The 16,922-nt window shown below is 47.5% G+C and overlaps 1 protein-coding gene across 11 annotated transcripts in view; it reads left to right on the top strand.

Moving 5' to 3' along the window:
* The window catches only part of GREB1 (growth regulating estrogen receptor binding 1), a 144,131-nt gene that overhangs the window by 122,718 nt on the left and 4,491 nt on the right, over positions 1 to 16,922 (top strand). For 8 of the 11 annotated variants that reach the window (XM_058551771.1, XM_058551778.1, XM_058551777.1 and 5 more), the window contains 8 exons: positions 2,214 to 2,316; positions 4,889 to 5,047; positions 6,276 to 6,418; positions 10,168 to 10,329; positions 11,832 to 12,036; positions 12,463 to 12,637; positions 14,084 to 14,305; positions 15,277 to 15,412. In XM_058551771.1, coding sequence (XP_058407754.1) covers positions 2,214 to 2,316; positions 4,889 to 5,047; positions 6,276 to 6,418; positions 10,168 to 10,329; positions 11,832 to 12,036; positions 12,463 to 12,637; positions 14,084 to 14,305; positions 15,277 to 15,412 — 1,305 coding nt within the window. Of the gene's footprint in view, positions 1 to 2,213; positions 2,317 to 4,888; positions 5,048 to 6,275; positions 6,419 to 10,167; positions 10,330 to 11,831; positions 12,037 to 12,462; positions 12,638 to 14,083; positions 14,306 to 15,276; positions 15,413 to 16,922 lie in introns of those variants that run through there. The other 3 variants (XM_058551776.1, XM_058551781.1, XM_058551779.1) reach the window with 2 other exon arrangements.

The raw sequence follows: 16,922 nt of genomic DNA, 5'->3' as shown, positions 1-16,922 counted from the left end.
GGGAGGCAGGAGGCTGTTTCCCCGTCCCAGCTCTCCCCCAGCTCATTGTGTTTCCCTGACAACGAAAGAGCATTTCACCTGTCAAAATGGCAGACATCTGCAAGGCGTGAATGTCAAGTGTCGTGAGCATGTGAGCAACACTGTAAGTTGGTGTCGGGTCTTGGGAGGGGCTTTGCCAGAACAGTGCAGAGGTGGGAGGTGGCCCCTGGCCTGGACTGCCAGGGGTCAAATTCTGACTCAAACCAAGTCACCAGATGCCCTGGGCAGGTTCCAGCCTCAGTGTCCTCATCTGAGACTAAGGAAAATAATAGTACCGATGTCATAGAAATGGGATTATTAAAGGAGAGATTAATTGCAGGGCACCTAGAATATAGCCTGACCCATAGAAAGCACTTGATAAACGTTGTTGTCAACATCATCTCAATTCCATCACTGTCACAATTTAAGACATGCTGCCTTCTGACTCGCATGTTCATTTCCTTTCCAGGAATCTATCCCAAGAAATAGAAACCCACAAAAATATGAATAAGAATGCTTATTTTAGTATTGTCTATAATAGTAAAAAACAAACTGTAAACAACTTAAATTCCATTGGTCAAGGTTGGTTGAATAAATTTGGGCACAACTGTATCACAAAATTCAGCCATAGAAATTGTGAGATAGATCTCTCTATACTAACACTGAAATTTCTCCAAGATACTTGTGTTAAAAAATTGAATTGCAGAATATTGTATACATAGCATAATATCAATTAGGAAAAAAAGACACACATAGTGATGTGTATGTGTCTGTGTGTGTGAAAATATCTAAAAAAATCCCTGACAGGATTGCCACTAGTTACTGGGGAGGGAATGGGATTTGTGAACATTCTTCTTCCTTGTCAATCTGTATTTCTTGAGCTTTTAAATGAGTATATATTACCTTTTGTAATTTAAAAGAGGGAATCCCAGTTTCTCCATACCCTCACGTTACTGGATGTTATCAATCTTGAAGATGTTTGCCTATTTGATAGAGGAAAAATAGTATATTATAGTTCTTTTAGTAAGGTTAACTATAGTCTTATTTATTTATTTATTCATTGGTCATTGGTACTTCTTTTACAGTGATTTTCTGGTTTGTTTCTCTTGTTTTTCCTTTAGGCCATTTGACTTCTTCCTGTTACTTTGTAAAAGGAGCTCTTTAGAGATTATGGATTTTAATCCCTTGTCTATTATATGTATTGCAAATATTTTCTCTGAAGCTTCCCCAGTTGTATTTCATATTTTCTTTTTTAAAGTTAGTTATTTCTGTTCATCAGCATTTGTTGAATACTTATTGTGAACCAGGTATTGAGCTAAGAACTTGGAAAGCACATTCCTAGAGTAACAGGTGGGAGGGGAGGGTTCTAGGTTAGCTCCCGGGGGGCTCATTTAACCAATTGTGACCTAAATGAGCTACGACCAGTAGTATGCTAGCCTGGTGCAGGATGAGGAGCAGAGGTCTCTATGATGCAAGAAGGAAGAAGAGAAAATCGTTTTATTTCTTTTCCTGGGCTTAGGTGGAGAGAAAGGAGATGATGACTTTTTACGTCTTGCACAATGAATTTTGTTACTTTGCTACAGACGTATTGGTTAATACAAGAACAGCAATTTGCAAGTATGCAAGACTCTCTTAAGACATTATGTTTTATATTAGCAGTCGTTTTTTTGAAGCAAACTTTCTTCAGCTTGTGATCAAGTCCTATTTCCAACAGCTTAAAAAATGTGGCCAGTTAAAACTGGAGATTTATAAGCTGGCAAGTCTGCTGCTCGTGGGAGTCCGTCTGCCCGCCTGCCATGCTCCTTTTTTTTTTTATAATTTTATTTATTTATTCTTTTCCCCCCAAAGGCCCAGTAGATAGTTGTATGTCATAGCTGCACATCCTTCTAGTTGCTGTATGTGGGACGCAGCCCCAGCACGGCCGGAGAAGCGGTGCGTCAGTACGCACCTGGGATCCGAACCCGGGCCGCCAGCAGCGGAGCGCACACACTCAACTGCTAAGCCACGGGGCCGGCCCTGCCATGCTTCTTTGGGCTACGTTTCCCCTCGAATGTCTTTGCACCCACCGGGCTCTCATTTTAATTAGGTGACATCTTTAGAAGAGATAGATGCCGTGAGGCTCGTCGGGCTCCGGCCAGCACCTATACAGAGACAGGGTGCACTGACTGCTGGCTCTGATTTTGATGTCCTTACAGATCGGGAAGACAGGCGCCTACCTGCAGTTCCTCAGTATTTTGTCCAGAATGCTCATTCGGCTGACAGAAGTGGATGTTTACGATGAAGAAGAGATCAATATCAGTGAGTTATCCATTGGTGATACTTGGGTTTAGAAGCCTCATTAATCAGTTTCTCAAGTGACTTTAATTGTGTCTTCTACTTTCTGATGGAATTCTCAGATGGAAGATCAGACTCATCCCAAGGGCTGTGTAGAGTGCACTTATCTTTCCCTTGTAGTCATTTTGCTCAATATCAGAACAGTGCCTGGAGGCCTTTGTGGGGATAAAATTACTGTCCTAAAAATAACTGCTGTTTACTGAGTAACTTTCACATGTCAAGCCTGTGCTCGATACTTGACAGAAATTACCACATTCAGTTTTCTACACAACACCGTGAGATAGTGCTCCATTTTCCTGGGAAATAACGTGCTCAGGAGCCCCGCTGGGAGGTGGCAGAGCTAGAACTAAACTAGATTTGATCACTGCCTCTAGAAAGTGGAGTTCTCCATCAAGGGAGGTTCCCCACTCCGGTGACTGAGCGCATAGGTCAGTATCCTGGGGCATAATGGAAGTAAGTTTGGGATGTGTGGGAAACAGCCTTTTCCCCTTATTCACGGAACAGAATTTACCTGATTAAGGTAAGAGTCTCTTAGAGCAGCTGATTAATGCTAATTGTAAAGCTCTTCCTCCATTTCCTCTTCATAGGCCCCTCCAGTGGCTCATAAACTTGGTCTGTTGCTTTGGGAATGAAAATTCGTTTAAAGAGTCCTTTCTGTGTTGTAGAGAAAGGGCACCAGTCAGCTGTACTGGCTTCTAGCAGCGCTTCTTTTTATTCATTTTTATTGTATATATTTATGATGTACCACTTGATGATGTGAAATACGTATCTGTTGTGAAATCACCACCACAATCAAGCTAATTAACATATCCATCTCCTCACATAGTTCCCATGTTCACTGCAGCATTATTCATGATAGCCAAGATATGCAAACAACCAATTGTTGTCCATTGATGGATTAATGTCCATCGGCAGATGAACGGATAAAGAAAATGTGGTGTATACATACAACGGAATATTATTCAGCCTTAGATAAGAGAGAAATCCTGCTATTTGCATATACAGCACTTCTTTAGATGCTCTTGATTGTGTTTGAATTTCGACTTGGAGAAGGTTTGGAACAAGAAAGCCCATCTAGCCGTTGGTCTTTCGTTTAAGGAGAAAGGAAAGAGGCTCTTCATGCCAGCTCTGAGTTTCCCACGGTTTCCCCACAGTTTGGACTATAGTTCAGATGCAAAGCAACAGGCCTATTGAGTTTTTGTCTCCTCACTTTCTTGGATACACAGATGGTCCCCGAATTACGATGGTTCAACCTGTGATTTTTCAACTTTACGATGGTGCGAAAGTGATATGCATTCATTAGAAACCGTACTTCAAATTTTGAATTGTGATCTATTCCTGAGCTAGTGCTATGCTGTATGATCCTCTCATGATGCTGGGCATCGGCCGTGATTCACAAGGGTGAAAAACCAATCAGTTACAACCATTCTGCACCCAGACAACCATTCTGTTTTACACTTTCAGTACAATATTCAGTAAATTACACGAGATAGTCAACAGTTTATTATAAAATGGGCTTTGTGTTTGATGATTTTGCCCAACTGTAGGCTAATGTAAGTGTCATCAGCACGTTTAAGGTAGGCTGGGCTAAGCTATGATTTTCGGTAGGTTAGGTGTATTAAATGCATCTTTGTCTTATGACTTTCGACTTATGATGGCTTTATCAGGGCGTAAGCCCATTATAAGTAAAGAAGATCTGTACCAAAGATCAAGGCAGGATTTGAACGCAGTTTCTTAAACTTCAAAGCCCATTTTCTCCAATGCTCTCTTACTGCCTTGGGTGTCTCTCCCTCTTCTTTCCTTCTTTCTTCTTCCTATGGACATGTACTCTGCCCATGTATACAATATAGTAGGATAGGTAGATACAGATACAATGATATATATCTCAATATCATACATATATATAAAATCGACATGTTACATAATTTGAATTGGAACAGCTAGATTTTTTTTTTACTTTTTGGCCAGCAAGCATTTAGCGAGCGCCATACACTACACCAATTATAACATAAGGTGATACATGGCAAATGTAAAAATGTGTTGTGGGCCATGAGTGGTGTTGGCATTCAGAGGGGAGGAACCAATGGGCCTGAGCCTTAGAAGAGACCTTCTAGCGGTGCAGTATAGGAGGCAGGCCATATCAGCTGGGTAGCATTTACATATAGGAGCAAGAAAGACACCTACGTTAGGTTCCACTGGCGGTGGGAGCCAGTGTGGTATATTTGGGGGATGGTGTTGGAGAGAAGCACAGAGGTCAGGATGTTGGGAAGAGTTGTAGTGCAAGAGTCAGAGGAACAAACCCATTCTATAGGAAGCATAAGGCTGTTCCTCTGGATAGAGATAGATCTGTCTTGCCTCATTAGAACAATCCTGAAGATGGGATATGTGCCAGGAGCCTTTGAGATACAGTGGAGTTCCTGCAGAAACCCATAGACTCGGTAACAATTCCACTCCAAGCTTCATCCTTGTGCACATTTCAAATAAATCATTCTCACTCCTATTTTGTCACATATCTGTGTTTCTACCAATCTTGTAGACTTCAGAGAAGAATCAGATTGGCATTACGTCCAGCTCAGTGACCCCTGGCCAGACCTGGAGCTGTTCAAGAAGTTGCCTTTTGACTACATTATTCACGACCCCAAGTATGAGGATGCTAGTCTGATTTGTTCACACCATCAGAGCATAAAGAGTGAAGGTCAGATTTTAAATCTCTCGCTTCGCCTTCTTCCAGAATGCATGGGAATAGCCTCCTAAAGGGATGAGCTGAATTTTGTTAGTGATGAGCTGAATTATCTGGTGGTGGTGAGTTAACCGGCAGTGCCTCCTAGAGAACTGAGGTCGCCACCTCAGTGGACAAGGAAGGGCTCTTTACAGAACCGATGAGGAAGACTTGCTGCTCAAGAGGTGCTGATGATGATGGGGACACTCTTGGTGGTTTGTCGTGGTCAGAATATTCTGAAGGTTCTGGTTAATAGAGAATAAAACACATGTATGTTTATTTATCAATTTGAATTGTAACGAAATACACATGTTTCCCTCCCTGTCCTCAGGCTCTTGTTTTCTCCTCTTCAAGGACCACTGACTTTCATAGTATTATGACCCTGCAGGGTTTCAGGGTCACCATCAGCAAACATTGAGTGTTAGTGGCCGGTGTGATTATAAACACTGACTAGGAAAGTTTGGTGAATACAATGTGAGAGGAAAATACTCACCAGAATCCATTTCAAACCAATAATTTTATCTTCATTGCTCTCAGAATGGATCACCTTCACTGCAGGGTCCTTCACACAGACCAGTCTCTAATGAAGGTCAAGTGTTCAAAGCTTTGTTTTTTTTTAAGGAAGATTGGCCCTGTGCTAACATCTGTTGCCAATCTTCTTCTTTTTCTTTTCTCTCCAAAGCCCCAGTATGTAGTTGTATATCCTAGTTGTTGATCCTTCTAGTTCTTCTATGTGGGGTGCCACCTCACCATGGCTTGATAAGCAGTGAGTAGGTCTGCATTCAGGATCCGAACCGGTGAAGCCCGGGCCACCGAAGTGGAACGCGTGAACTTTACCGCTGTGCCACCTGGCCAGCCCCAAGTGTTCAAATCTTAATCCTGCTAAGTCATTTGAAAAAATGGGGGCAACTCATCTGCTTACAGTATTTGCATATTAAGTTGGCAATCGATTTACATTGTCACATGGCAAGTCCTTGAATACGTGTTTATAAAACATTTGTAGGCCCACGAGTGAGACACCAGGTGAACAGTCTGTTTATCCCGCTGAGACTGTCGTTTCTGACCAGCTGAGTCCCCTCAGGGCCCAGACAGACAAGAGGCCGTCCTAGTCAACCACCTAGGATAGCGTTTCAGTTTAAGTAGACAGGGGAGAGGATATTTGTTCTGCCTCCTGCTGCTTCTTAATGCTGGGGATTTCGTGCAGACAGAGGGATGTCCCGGAAGCCGGAGGACCTCTATGTGCGGCGTCACACAGCGCGGATGAGGCTGTCCAAGTATGCGGCGTATAACACGTACCACCACTGTGAGCAGTGCCACCAGTACATGGGCTTCCACCCCCGCTACCAGGTAGGACACTGGGGCACACGTCTCAAGGGGCACTTCAGGCAGCTCTCTGCCGCGTGTTTCACCTTGGCTAACGCCGTTATTTTCATGTTCTCTCTGTGTTTTCATTTGGAGAGGGAGATGGAAAGTTCTGGAAGCCCTTGCTTCCTGGTCTACTTGCATCCTCGGTTTCCTTCAATAATCTGTGAAATTAGTGCTGACACTACAGAAGAGTGATTCTCCTGGTGTTACACATAAATTAGTGGCGAAGTTAACTGACTTTGGATGTCTTACTTTACATCCTAACAATTTCAAAAGTTAGCTCATGGGGCCCCCGGTGGCGCAAGCGGTAAAGTGCGCGTGCTCCACTGCGGCGGCCCGGGGTTCGCCGGTTCGGATCCCGGGCGCGCACCGACGCACTGCTTGGCAAGCCATGCTGTAGCGGCGTCCCATATAAAGTGGAGGAAGATGGGCAGATGTTAGCCCAGGGCCAGTCTTCCTCGGCAAAAAAAGAGGAGGATTGGCAGATGTTAGCACAGGGCTGATCTACACACACACACACACACACACACACACACACACACACACACACACACACACACACAAAGTTAGCTCAGTGCAGCAGGCATGTACTGAGTGCTCATTATGTACCAGACACAGACACAGAGATGAATAAGGTTGTCCGAGCGCTCAAGACTGTACTTACTGAGCACCCACTACATGCCAGGCAGTGTGCTAGACCCTTCTTAAGTCTCAGTACTTCCCAATTTTATTACATGATAGAAGATGACATTTGCCTTGGAGGCTGGTAAATGGATAAGCTACTGACCCAGGGCTCTGGCTGTCCCAGGCTCTGGCTGGTCACCTGAAGGGGTCTGTGTTCAAGCCACAGGGTACACTGGTTAGGAAAGTGTCCTGTCTAGTTTCTTATGTGATTCTCACTAAAACTCCACAAGGCAGCAGCATTATCCCCATTTTATAAATGAAGATCTATCATGGGCAGGAAGCAGAAGAGAAGATTTTGGAGAATCAATAGGAGTTTGCCAGGGGGCCAAGGCAGATAGAAGGAGAGGGAGCAGCATGTGCAAAAGAGGGGAGACATGGGGTCTCTGGGGGAATTAGAAGTGATTTTAGTTGGCTCTTGCTGGAGCGTAAAGTGCAAGGGGTCGGTAGTCCCAGCAGAGGGAGCTGGAAAGGTGAGGCAGAGACCAGACCACAACAGGCCTCGATGCCATGGGGACAAATGTGGGCTTTTTCAGCAAGAACTCGAAGGAGGGGCCTGAGGTGGCTAAAGCGGCGTTTTGGATAGTCTCTTCATAGCCACGTGGAGGTTTACAGAGGGCCTGTGAGGCTGATTATTTAGAAACAGATAGAGGGTAGGATTTTATACTGAGTGTTTCTTTTCATTTCAGACCTAAGCAAGGGAGCGGGGAGGAGGGAGCAGCTGGAGCTGGTGAGAGCCAGTCAGACGCCTGCACCGCAGATAGGCATGCAGGCTAGCTCATGCCCTTGGCTGCTTCCAGAAAGGCCTGAGGCGGCAAGAGCCCTGGCTTGCTCTCTCCGTCCCTTTTGCAGAGGGAGCAGCAAACCGTGGCTTTAATTTTCCCAAGTCTGTCTGGCCTTGAGCTTAGCTGCCAATGAAGCAGCACCTGTTTTCTTTTAGTACTAATTTTTTTTTCAGTAGGCAATTTTACTGTAGACAAAATTAGAAAATACATATGAGCAATTTCTTAAAGGATTAAAAATAATCGGTAATCCCATTTGCTCCAGACAAACTCTTCTAACACTTTTTTCCCTTGGAGGTGAAGTTTTTCTTTCAAGGCGGAGAAAAATATAAGTGAAAACGTTTTGATTTTGAAATTTAAATAACTGAAGAGACTCGAGGGTTTTAGTCACTAGTCGCTTCAGTAAGCGTCAACAGTGAATTAATAGAAGAACAGAGCATGCAAGAGGGAGGAGAGCGATCCTGCGTTCTGGACCATCGCACCCGGTCTATGTTCAGGGGTGCTTGGGTCGGGGGTCACAGCTGAAGGCGACTTGCAGCAAAGCCAAGTGAGGCGCGCTAAGGGGTGAACACTAGCTCCCGCTGGCATTCCCGTGCCCCATGCCTCTGCTCATTCCGCTCTCTTCCCTCATCTCTCAAGGCTCCTGGACATCTTTTTCTTTTTTTTGAAAGATTCGCCTTGAGTTAACATCTGTTGCTGATCTTCCTCTATTTTGTATGTGGGTCACCACCACAGCATGGCTGACAAATGGTGTAGGTCTGTGCCTGGGATCTGAACCCGTGAACCCGGGCCACCGAAGCAGAGTGTGTGGAGCTTAACCGCTACGCCATGGGGCCCGGCCCAAGTCTCCCGGATATTTTTTTATGAAATTTCCTCAGTTGCATCCCTCTTTGTTCCTCCCCCAGGTCAAAATCTATATCTCTCATCTCTGCTCCCAAGGGGCCTTGTGGTTCCAGTAGAGAAAGAGTAGGATTTTAAAGCCAGTATGTACTGGCCTGCGTCCGCCCTCTCCAGTCTTCGGTGATTCCCGGGCAGGCTTAGCCAGACTAGCTGCGAGTCTGCAGGAGGAGCTGTCGGCTGGAAGGGTGAGGGGTTAGAGAAGGCTGTTCTGTGGATGCTGAGCTGAGGTCTGAAGGAGGCATAAACATGGCTGGGAAAAGCTGGCTGGGAGGTCACACTGGAGAGCAGCATGGGCACAGGTGGGGGAGGTCACACCAGCGAGCAGTGTGGGTGCAGAGTGGGGAGGTCACACCAGAGAGCAGCATGGGCACAGAGTGGGGAGGTCACACCGAGAGCAGTGTGGGCACAGATCGGGGGAGGTCACACTGAGAACGGTGTGGGTGCAGAGGAGGGGAGGTCACACCGAAAGCAGCGTGGATGCAGATGCAGGAGTGAGGGAGGCTGGAGTCCATGGCTCTTTAGACAGAGTGACTAGGGGTGAGGCTAGTCTTCAGGATGAGGTTGAGCCCATGACCTCTGAATGTCTGTTTTTGCATCCATAAAATGGGGATGGTGACAGTACCTGCTTAATAGGATTGTTAATTACAATGCAAAGGGGATAGAAGAGGGCCTGGACATAGTAAGTGTGATCGAAGTGTACAAGTGTACGCAATTACAGTTATTGTTTTAATACGCTGTTACACATAAGCCTGTGATGGAAAAATACACTTAGAATTAAAAATGAAATCTAGGGGCCAGCCCCGTAGCCTAGTGGTTAAGTTCGGTGCACTCTGCTTTGGTGGGCTGGGTTCAGTTCCCAGGCGCAGACCTACACCACTCCGCAGCAGCCGTGCTGTGGTGGCAACCCACATACCAAAAAATAGAGGAAGGTTGGCACAGATGTTAGCTCAGGGCGAATCTTCCTCAGCAAAAAGAGGACGGTTGGCAATGGATGTTAGCTCAGGGCAAATCTTCCTTAGCAAAAAGAAAAAAAAAAAAACAGATCTGTAGTGTGACTGCTTTAGTTGGTAACTCAGCATGCTTCTGGGTCAAATCTAGAGTCCAGAAGGGGTTGGCACCTGAATGGCATCACTGGGTGAAGATGGGAGAATTAAAGATGGGAGAAGATTCTAGCTGAGTGGGTATGGCCTCCAGTAGCAAGACCTGGGTGTCCACACTTGGTACTGGTGTCAACCTGGGCTTTCTCGTGCTGTGGGGCAGAGGTGGTAATAACCTCTGTGTACTCATGGCCACGATGGGCCTGGGTTCTTCTGGGAAGTAACGCCGGACTCTGATGACAAGCTCTGTCCTTTCCCCCTCACACCTCAGCTCTATGAGTCCACTCTGCACGCCTTTGCCTTCTCTTACTCCATGCTAGGAGAGGAAATCCAGCTCCACTTCATCATCCCCAAGTCCAAGGAGCACCACTTCGTCTTCAGCCAACCTGGAGGCCAGCTGGAGAGCATGCGGCTGCCCCTCGTCACAGACAAGGTACTGGCTTTGCGTCCCAGTGGGTCAAATCAACATGGCTGCACGTGACCACTGGGCTGGAGACCTAGAGACTGTTGTCACCTGATGAGTCGAGGGCATGGGGGGCGGGATGGAGAGACTGACACGGTGATTGAACTTGGAGGAGGCTGGGGAGCACATGGGCCACCCAGTCACGTTTGAGCCTTGCTCTACCCTTTACTAGTTGTGTTATTGGAACCTGTCACTCAGTATCTCTAAGCCTCACTTTCCTCATCTGTAGACTTGGGCAATAATAACTCTTGGAAAAGCTTGTTGTGAGAATTATTTGGAATAACCGGTATAAGGCACCAGCATAGTGCCTGGAAGATAACCAGAGCTGACTAGATGTTCTTCCCTTCCACTGTCTTGTCTTTCATGCTCTGTTAGGGGTCTTTTAAACAGCCTGAAGTAAGAATAGCATCGTGACTCCCTCAGGGCCTGTTACCCAACTTCACTGTTACTAACTCACAGCCCATCTTGTCTATGCCTCTCTCCTCTTTGCATTCCCGTGTTATTGGGAATCAAATCCCAGACATTGTATCATTCCACCCATAAAGATTGCAGTGTTTATCTCTAAAGGATGCATTTCCTCTCTTTTGAAGAGATTCTTCCTACTAATCCATCACCTCTGTGACCGTTCTTACAGAGATGCTCCTCGTGGGGCGCTTCGTTTGACAGTTGCAGCCTGACCACCTCAGGCAACTTGCTGCCCTTGAACCATCCCAGTCCCTGTGAACCTTGTGTAGAAGCTGCTTTTCCTTCTCTGGAGGGTCACACGTCGTAGAGTTGAGCCTAGCGTTTCAGACCCAGCAGTCTGTTATCAAGCAGTGAAAACATCTGTAAAGCACCAGTGAGGCCTTTCTGTAAGGTGTCTCCTGCCCCGTTCTCTGGGGTCCGAGTGTAGCAGTGATGGAGGATTTGTTCATTGCTCCACTTTCCTTCCCAGCCAGTTCCAATCAGAGCTGGTACTGAGTACCAGCTGCCTGCACAGCTTTGTGGCAGGTGCTTTGAGGAATTCAGAGGGAGAAAAAGACCTAGCTTGGCCAGAGGAACTTATTGTTGAGAAAAGAGTGGAAGAAAACAGCTATTTATATAAAAGATTGATAGCCTGAGCGTATAAATAGCTAGGCTGTGTGGGTAAGTGATTGGGGGATGTAAGTTATACGGGAACAACATGTACTCAGATCACTCAGTGGGCCACCCCTCTCTGCTCCATGTGGTCTCTCCGCCTCCAGCAGACTTGCCCAGGCTTGTTCCTGGGAGGTTCTGAGAGGGTGCAGAATGTGTCAGTCCTCTTGAGGCCGGGCTCAGAGCTGGCACACTGTCATTTTCGACAAGGCTAAGCCAGATTCAAGGAGTGTGGAAATAGACTCCATCAATGAGATGGTGCAAAAGATGCTGCTGCAAAGTCACGTTTCAAAGGGAGAAGAGTAATTGTGACCACATTTACAAACACATTCCCTCATTATTCCTATACTTTCCAGAGTCATGAATGTATAAAAAGTCCAACGTTCACTCCAACAACTGGCCGTCATGAACACGGACTCTTTAACCTGTACCACGCGATGGATGGTGCCAGCCATTTGCATGTGCTGGTCGTCAAGGAGTATGAAATGGCCATTTATAAGAAATACTGGCCCAACCACATCATGCTGGTGCTCCCGAGTATCTTCAACAGCGCTGGAGTCGGTAGGTAGTTTTCAACATGCCCTGCTCAGTGAAGTCTCTGTGAATGGAGACTTGAGACATTGTTCTAGGGATGAAAGCGTTAAACATTTTACATGAAGCTTTTTGACTTTTCAAGCTATTTTGATTTGTTGGAATATTCTTTTTTCTTTGATGTTTGGTTATTGATTGAATTCATGTTCTCAATTGTTAGAAAAGCAAGAACAAGCAGACAAATGTGTGTGCAAATTGGAGGAGTATTTTCCCCCCTGGAATTTCCTCTCCCGAGGCAACAGCCAGTAGTGATTGGATGAGGGACGCAGATTGGGACGTTGGGAGTGGCTGGCTTAGTGTGGGGCCTCGACGCGCAGTTCCAGTTCTCACTGGGGTTTTGTCTGTGTGGGCGTCTGTAGGACAGACCTGAGTCAGGGGTGGTTTTGCCCGTTTCAGGTGCCGCCCATTTCCTGATCAAGGAGCTGTCCTACCACAACCTGGAGCTCGAGCGGAACCGGCAGGAGGAGCTTGGCATCAGGCCGCAGGACATCTGGCCTTTCATCGTGATTTCCGACGACTCCTGCGTGATGTGGAACGTGGTGGACGTCGACGGTGGCGGCGAGAGGAGCAGGTGAGGTACCTGCACCTGACGAGTAGGACACGTGCGCGGCTCTCTTTTCAGTGGGGAGTTCCCGTCCACCCTCTGGGGACCACAGGATGCCGTGTGTTAGGAGACGTGGCGGGTGGCGAACAGAGCCCCCCACGTGCAGACGCACGTTCCAAGCTTTGCTTTGAGTTTTAAATTTTTAAAAAATTTTATTGAAGTTAAATATATACAGAAAATCACACGATATATATTCAGTATAAAATATATACAAAAAGGAAAGTGTAGTACATATACAGAAATTTTCACAAACTGAACGCATCCCTGTAACCAACTCCCGTGTGAAGAAACAGAACCTCACTGGCGCCCCAGAAGCCCCCTCCTGGTGCCCTCCAGTCCCTTCTGCCCGCCCAGCCTAACTCCAGACACCTAGCTGTGTTTGTGTTTTCTGTGTGACTTTAGGGAATGTCACATCTGAGTGTTTCAACTTGGGGCTGCCTGATGACTTCCGGTTATTTTTGGCTTGTTTGTTTGAGAGACAACGTTAGGTTAGTTCACCTCTTTTGTGTTAGTGATATCCTAATGAAACAATTACCATTATTCACTGTTCTTCTAGAAAAAAGTGTTTTCTGTATGACAGAGCTGCACACGGCTTATGGGAACAGGGATCTGCTTTGCTTTGAGTATTCTCAGTGTTGCTTTTCCGAGGGCAGGAGCTTGGCTGACGGCCGAGATGGGAGAGCACTGAGCTTTTCATTCGGCCTTTCTGAATTTCATTCTGAAGTAGAAGTTGAAGTCCTGGAGTGTCAGAGCGGCCGGGGCCTTAGAGAGTTTAGGTTAAGCCCCTCAGTTGGGGAAAAGAAAGCTGAGGTCCAGAAAAGTTGAGCAACTTGCCTGAGCCCTCGCAGACAGAACTCTCATCGGCCGACTCCCTGCCCTGGAGTCGCTCCCTTCGCCCGCCCTCCCGTGGCATCAGGTGTCCCTCACCGTCTTCACAGACTCAGACACATCAGTTGGGGGTGGAGGTGTTTACATGCTCCCTCCTTCCTTCCCCACTCTCTCACTAGGAATTCACAGCGGAAAGGCTCACTCTTGCCCCACCATTTTACCTTCAGATCTGTAAACCGGAAATGCAGGGTGGTTTGGCATGATGGAAGGAATGTGGGTTTTGGGTACACACAGCACTGTTCAAATCCGAGCCCTGTTGAGTGACACTGGGCAAGTTATTCGGAGCCACTTTTTCCTCATCTGTAAAATGGGGGTGATAATGCCCATGTCATAGGATTGCTGCGAGGATAAATGATAATAAATTTGAAGTGCTTAGCACGCGTCTGGGTTGCGATGGATTCCATCTGCACCAGCCCCGCCCAGCACGTAAGGTTCAGTTGGAAAGCCAGCGTCCTGGCTGGGCCAGTCCAGAGGGCCTTGCTGTTGTTTGCATGTCAACCTAGGATGTCACTCTCCCTCTTAAAGCAGGGAATTTTCCTGGTCGGAAAGAAACGTCTCTTTGAAGCACATCATGCAGCACATTGAGGCATCCCCCAACATCACCCACTACGCCCTGATCGGCATGCGGAAGTGGTCCAGCAAGGCCGGGAGCCAGGAGGTGCGAGAGCCCTTCTCCCGATGCCACGTGCATGACTTCGTTGTCCTGAATGTGGACCTGACCCAGAACGTGCAGTACAACCAGAACCGGTGAGCTCCCGCCCCTCTGTGGCCCTCGGCACAGCCCACGGTCCCAGAGCCCCCGCGAGCGGCAGCCTTGGGCCTGGAGGGTGGTCGCTCCTCCTTTCCCTGCAAACCCGAGGAAACCAGAGGCTTCCTGCCCCTAGCACTGGCCGGGCCATGCTTTCAGCCCTCACGTTGTTTTGTGTTTTTGTGGTATAATTTTTTGGAGAGGAGATGTGCATAAGATCATTCAACTTCCTTGGTCAATTCACATGATACTTTCTTTAGTGAGTTACACTCTACTACCTGTTTATGTATTTCTCTTGCTTTTTTGGCTCCCTCTCCAAACACATGGCTTTTTTAGGAGCTTTAGCACTTAAGAAAACTATCAGGTAATTTCCATATGTCACTCTCGATGGATCTAGCCACAGAAATACTCAAATCTCAAGAAGAACCCAATCGCTAATGTTTATCGAGCATCTCTATGTGCCAGGCAGTGGACACACAGCCCAAGATGGTCTACACAGGAGTGTTGACTTTGGAGCCAGACGGACCTGCTGGGAATCTGGGGTCTGCCACTTTTCAGCTTGCGGTTTAGCCCAGTGACTTGCCGTCTCTGAGCCTTGTTTTCCTCAGCTGTAAAAAGTGGCTAATATTTTTACCCTGGGAGGTTTGTTGTTTTCTTTTTAACAAATAGATGAAATGGTGTGTGTCAGGTACCTCACACGGTGCCTGGCTGGTAGCATATGGTCAACAAGTGGCCGTCCTTCTGTAGTTTAAGCCTCGGGTGTACCCTCCCTTTCCTGGTGCAGACACATCACGGTTTGTCCTGTTTTCCTTGTTCATTCTGGCTTCTCTGCCTCCCTAGAGGAAGGTTGTTAAGGCAGGAACGAGCCTCCTCTGCCTTCCTAGCCCCCAGTGCAGGGGTGCATACTCCAGATGTCTGGGTGGGTGAGCTGCCTCCAGGCCCATCTGCCCCCTCCTCTGGTCCTGAGCAGGTTCACGTGTGATGATGTGGACTTCAACCTGCGGGTGCACAGCGCCGGCCTCCTGCTGTGCCGGTTCAACCGCTTCAGCGTGATGAAGAAGCAGATCGCGGTGGGCGGGCACAGGTCCTTCCACATCACATCCAAGGTGAGTGCGGCCATGTGGCGGATAGGCGTGTGCCCACTGGGTCTGCTGCCCGCACTGCCGTGGTGTGAAAACTGAGAGTGGGAGCTGGCGGGGAGGCCACATGGTTACCTTCGAGTCAGTGGGGTGGGCTTGACCGCTGGCTAGTGGTAGTCAAGGTTTTCAGTTGAGTCTGCTCAGTGCACATCCACCGCCAACCCTCCTGTGCGCTCCTGCCCGCCCGCGCTCTCCCTGGTGGCTCCTGTGCATGTCTCCATCACAGCACTTGGTGCTCTCTGGTCTGGTTTCTCTGCTGGACAGAGCTCCTGGGGGCAGGTGTGGTGTCACCGGGACAGCACCTAGGCGGATAACTGTCTGAATGGCACTGATGTGCTAGCTTGATAGCTGTGCTGTCTGTCCACGAGCCGGCCTCTGGGTGGGGAGAAACAAGATCCGATTGTGCAGGTGCTGGCTGGGCAGGCCGGGGGAATTTTAGACATGAAGTCGCAGCAAGCCCTCAGAGTTCTGTCTTCCAGGAGCCGTGTGGGGCTGGCCTATCCCCACCTGAAGGTCTCTGAGCCATGGGCCAGAGCCAGTCTCTGCTTTTCACCTCCTGTGTCCCCCAAATCTTGTGCTGATGACATCAGCTAGTTCTAGTGCCAGCTGCCTCTTCCAGCCTCTGTCCCTCCTGGTGTCCACGAGCTCCTTATGTGGTTACCGTCCCTGAGCTGGGTCAGGTCTGAGTTCAGACCCAGTGCAGCCCCCACCTGCCCTTTCTCGTCAGCAGGGAGTGAAGCCTTCTCTAGGAGTGAAAGTCCATCCTCGTTTCTTTTGCAAAGTAGCAAAACACACAAATAAGAGGTCTCTCCTTCCAGAAAAACTTGGGAATCATTTAGTTAAGTCCTCTCGCCCCCTACCATTGAGATTTCTTTTTGAAATCGTATTAGATTTGTAGTTTAATTTGGGAAGAATTGCCGTCTTTACCATATTAAGTCTTTCTACCAAAGAGCCTGGTGTGCTTTTAAAACTAATTTTTCTTTTATTTTCCTCAGTATCATTTTTTAACTTTTAGGTATTTTATCTTTATTCCTATTGTGAGCATAGTCTTATTTTTCCAGTAAGTTTAATCGTGTATTGATTATAAGACAGCTAGTAATGTTTTATAGTCTTTCATCTGAATGAAATAACTTGTTTTCCTTTATTGATTCATTTAGTGTGTACTGAGCACCCAGTCCTTCACTCGGGAGTCTAGAGCCTGGCCGCTGAGGCCGATGTTCAGCAAATAAGTAGTGAAGTGCCATTGTGATAAGCATGACAAGGGTGACGTGTGTGTCACAGGGGGACCTAACCTTGCTGGAGGTGGGGGTGGGAGTCTGTGTGAGTGTCCCTGAGGAAGTGACGTTAAAGCAGACACCTGAAGGATGAGAAAGAGCCACCTATCCAGGCACAGGGAAGAATCTGGGCAAAGGAGCTGAGGGGGTAGGAGCAAGGAGGTCAGTGTAGAAGAAGCATAAAGGGTGGGGGAGAGTGGCAG

Source organism: Diceros bicornis, chromosome 12 (genome assembly GCF_020826845.1).
Source record: "Diceros bicornis minor isolate mBicDic1 chromosome 12, mDicBic1.mat.cur, whole genome shotgun sequence".
Lineage (NCBI taxonomy): Eukaryota > Metazoa > Chordata > Mammalia > Perissodactyla > Rhinocerotidae > Diceros > Diceros bicornis.
The sequence above is the reverse complement of the archived record's forward strand: the minus strand, read 5'-3'. Positions and strand labels throughout refer to the sequence as shown.